At 45.5% G+C, this 3252-nt stretch overlaps 2 protein-coding genes across 2 annotated transcripts in view; both read right to left on the bottom strand.

Annotated features, from left to right (window-relative positions):
* LOC103915376 (torsin-1A-like) overlaps positions 1-175 on the bottom strand; it is a 5743-nt gene extending 5568 nt beyond the window's left edge. Inside the window, exon 1 of the mRNA XM_009322188.1 lies at positions 154-175. Coding sequence (XP_009320463.1) covers positions 154-175 — 22 coding nt within the window. The remainder of the gene's footprint in view (positions 1-153) is intronic.
* Positions 176-235: 60 nt separating this feature from the next.
* The window catches only part of LOC103915375 (chromosome unknown open reading frame, human C9orf78), a 5670-nt gene continuing 2653 nt past the window's right edge, over positions 236-3252 (bottom strand). The window contains exons 6-9 of the mRNA XM_009322187.1: positions 3233-3252; positions 2626-2762; positions 1771-1869; positions 236-1323 (exon numbers count right to left, since the gene is read on the bottom strand). The exon at positions 3233-3252 is cut by the window's right edge and continues 175 nt beyond it. Coding sequence (XP_009320462.1) covers positions 1115-1323; positions 1771-1869; positions 2626-2762; positions 3233-3252 — 465 coding nt within the window. The 3' untranslated portion in view covers positions 236-1114. The remainder of the gene's footprint in view (positions 1324-1770; positions 1870-2625; positions 2763-3232) is intronic.

Here is a 3252-nt window from a genome sequence, read left to right as displayed (position 1 = left end):
CTGCACGGGGGCACACAGGCTTCAGAGACAAACTCGTGCATGTACCTGGCCCAAAGACTTTCCCCCTTTTCTGAAAAGAAGTAAAACCGGGGCCTAACCCCCACCCCTCCCTGGAGTTTCCACTCCTGAGTGACGGGATGCGGGCACCCGCACAGCCACAGGACACCCTGGCCATCGTTACCACCAGCACCCGGAAAACATCGGCGTGTATCCCAGAAGGAAAAATGACATTTATGATCGCTTAAAACCACTTTTATTATTTGCAAGTTCCAAATCTTGGCTTCAAGTACCCGCACAGCTCCTGGGAAGACATGGCTGACACCGGCTGCGGGTCCTCTGGCCTCTTCACCAGCTGCCTCTTGACCCTGTCCCAAGAGCTGAAAGTGAGATTTTCCTCCAATTCAACAGTTACAAGCTGATCCAATTTTCTTCTTCTTCGCAGCTAAAATAAAAGGCAGTGAACTGCTATAGAAGAAACTCTACAGGGAGAAAAAGATACAGACAACACAGCTTATCACCCAAAATCCCCAGCACTATGTATCCGCTGTTGCTCCTTGCGCTGATGACAGACCCAGCGAGGCAGCGCCAGGCACAGCCAAGGCTGTGATTTCTCCCGGAGCACTTGCAAGCCGGGTTGAGGAGCAGCGGCGCTGAACGCACTCCTGCAGGATCTCAGCCTTACACACTCTGCACAGCAAAGGCCCTTGGGAACAAACAAGAAGTCTCTTACAAAGTTACATTCAAGCAAACTGGCTTTAAACCTTCCCTTTATATTTACAAGGCAAACAGCACTGCTGCTTTTAAAGGATCTCTTTTTTTTCATATTTTTTAAGAGGGTGAAAGAATCTGTAAAAGCAAGTTTGTTTTCTCACTAAAAAATGCTAACCATGAAAGCTCATGTTCTTACAAAAGAAGTTTTATAACTGAAAATAAGTTATATACAAGATTTTACCGACCAAAGAGCTCACAATCACCTGCGAACCGATTCACTACAAGATCACAAGAAAAGCTTTGTAGGTAACACCAGCATGTGAAGGTGACTCTCCCCAACTCCATTTCAGGTCATTGACAGAAAATCCTTTATTAGTGGAAAATAAGAACAACTCCACGTTCATCAGTATCGCCTACTCATCTTCTTGAATTTCTCATAGTGATAATCATCTGTTGCTTTTTCATTGGCTGGACGTTTGCGATTTGGAGGAGACCCTTCAAAAGAAAGAGAACGAAATATTATTTCCTGTCCTTTCATCTTCTTGAATTTCTCATAGTGATAATCATCTGTTGCTTTTTCATTGGCTGGACGTTTGCGATTTGGAGGAGACCCTTCAAAAGAAAGAGAAGGAAATATTATTTCCCTGTCATTTCACAGGAGACATTTCCTGAACTCCACCACTTTCCTTAAAGAGCCCCTTGCTATGTGAAAGGTTATTGCTTTAGCTGTCGATGCTCCCCAACCTTGCACCCCTTGCTATTCCAGCTTTCACCAAATGCTTGTCAGCCAGCTTTGGCAAAGCGTTTGGCAAGTTGTGACCTTTGCTACTCCATCCTTGGGCATCGCTAAAGGCATCCTCCATCCAGAGGCTTCACGTGTGACCCAGCAGGGGTACATCAAGTGCAATAGCCTCTCATGGACTTAGGTTGCTCCGTTTCCCCGCTATCTCAGGGCACCCAGAGAAGAGGAGGTAAGAAGAGCTAGATCATTTCTCTGTGCAAGACCCCTGAAGAGTTTCCAGCATCTCTCCTTTATGACATTTCAGATTAGGAGCTTACGCTCAGGTTCTGGCCTCTCCGTATCCCCCACTCTCAGCGGACGGGGCTTTGGCTCTTCTTTGTTCCTTCGCACTGGTGCATTTAGCTCCTCATGATAAACTGAAAGAAGGAAAACAGCAGATAAGGAGTATTATCTGGAGCAGTGATATTCAGACGGAAGTATTTCTATGGCATCTGTTACAACTGATCTTTAGCAGAAACAACAGAACCTCAGAACAAGCATTCTTGTAATTGGTTCCTACGGATAATCAATACACGCAAGATGGGAGACAGGAAATTTCAGTAGCACTATTTCATCAGAAGTGGCCCAAAGACTCTTCATTTCCTTCAGAACACACAAATCTGACTCCAAATCACCCTGTAAGCAGGGTTAGACACAGCAGAAGGCTGCCTTTCCTCCAGATGGCTGCGGTATGAGAGGCTCTCCCGGAAATTAATTCCCGTCTCCTGTCTAATAAGGTCTATGTTTGCTTGACCACCTGTCTACTTTGGCAGCCTACAAAATGGATTCTCTCAATTATAAACCATCATTTATAATCGCAGACGAGGCAGGCATTTCCAGCACACACTCAAGACACAAAGAAAAAGTCTTGAAATTTATGAGGCAGTGTCAGCTGGGAGTTCAAGAGCAGAAAGTCAAGCCATGAGTAATATGCCCCTCTCCTTGCTGACGGATGGAAGAAAAAGACCAAGCCAGATGGGGCCTATATGAGCACCCCAGAAAAAGGAATCAGGCAGCTGCTTGTGCTGATACATGAACTAATTTCTCCTGCATCAGACTCTGTCCCAACTGACTGCTTTTCTTTAGCAGAGGAGAGGGTCACACCTGGGTCAGGAGAGCTACGTGAGACTTACATCTGTTGTGCTGGACGTAGTTAACAGCCATGTTGGTGGGAACAAAGGAAGTCTCGCTGTCTTTCTTTTTGTTCTGCTGCTCTGCCAGCAGCTTGGCCTTGGCCTCTTCAGTTGAGATGATGTTTTTTATTTTTGCACTAGAAGAAAAACAAACAAAAAAATACTCATTCGTATTTTAAAAGGGTAGTCGGCATAGAAGTGCTAAGTGGATGGATTTTGGGGATAGTAGTAGCACTGCTATGGTATTTGATGTGTTTTTTGAGAGGAGGCAGTGCTATAGAAACAGACGCTTTGTTTCAAAGGCAGAAGGGAAGCTTGCATCTTTAGTGCACCCTCTTTCAATACAGGGCATAAACTGATCCTCCAGAAAGCTGCTAGATTCAGATCACAAAAATTAAGAGCCTCTTCCCAGAAGTCATACGATGGAGCTGCACTGGAGCCCTATCACTGTGTAGAACATGCTGTGCTAGATACCACGCTAATCCAGAACAAGGCTCAATCCCATCACAGAGCCAAACTGGGGCTGCATAATCCAGCCATACCACTGCTCTGCCAATCAACAGTTGCTCATCTGGCAATTCAGGCCACAACCAACAGATCTGTGAACGACATACTCAATTCCCAGGT

The sequence above is a fragment of the Pygoscelis adeliae genome, unplaced genomic scaffold, assembly GCF_000699105.1.
Source record: "Pygoscelis adeliae isolate BGI_AS28 unplaced genomic scaffold, ASM69910v1 Scaffold114, whole genome shotgun sequence".
NCBI classification, from domain to species: Eukaryota; Metazoa; Chordata; class Aves; order Sphenisciformes; family Spheniscidae; genus Pygoscelis; species Pygoscelis adeliae.
Note: the sequence above shows the minus strand (reverse complement) of the source record. Positions and strands in the feature narration are given on the sequence as shown.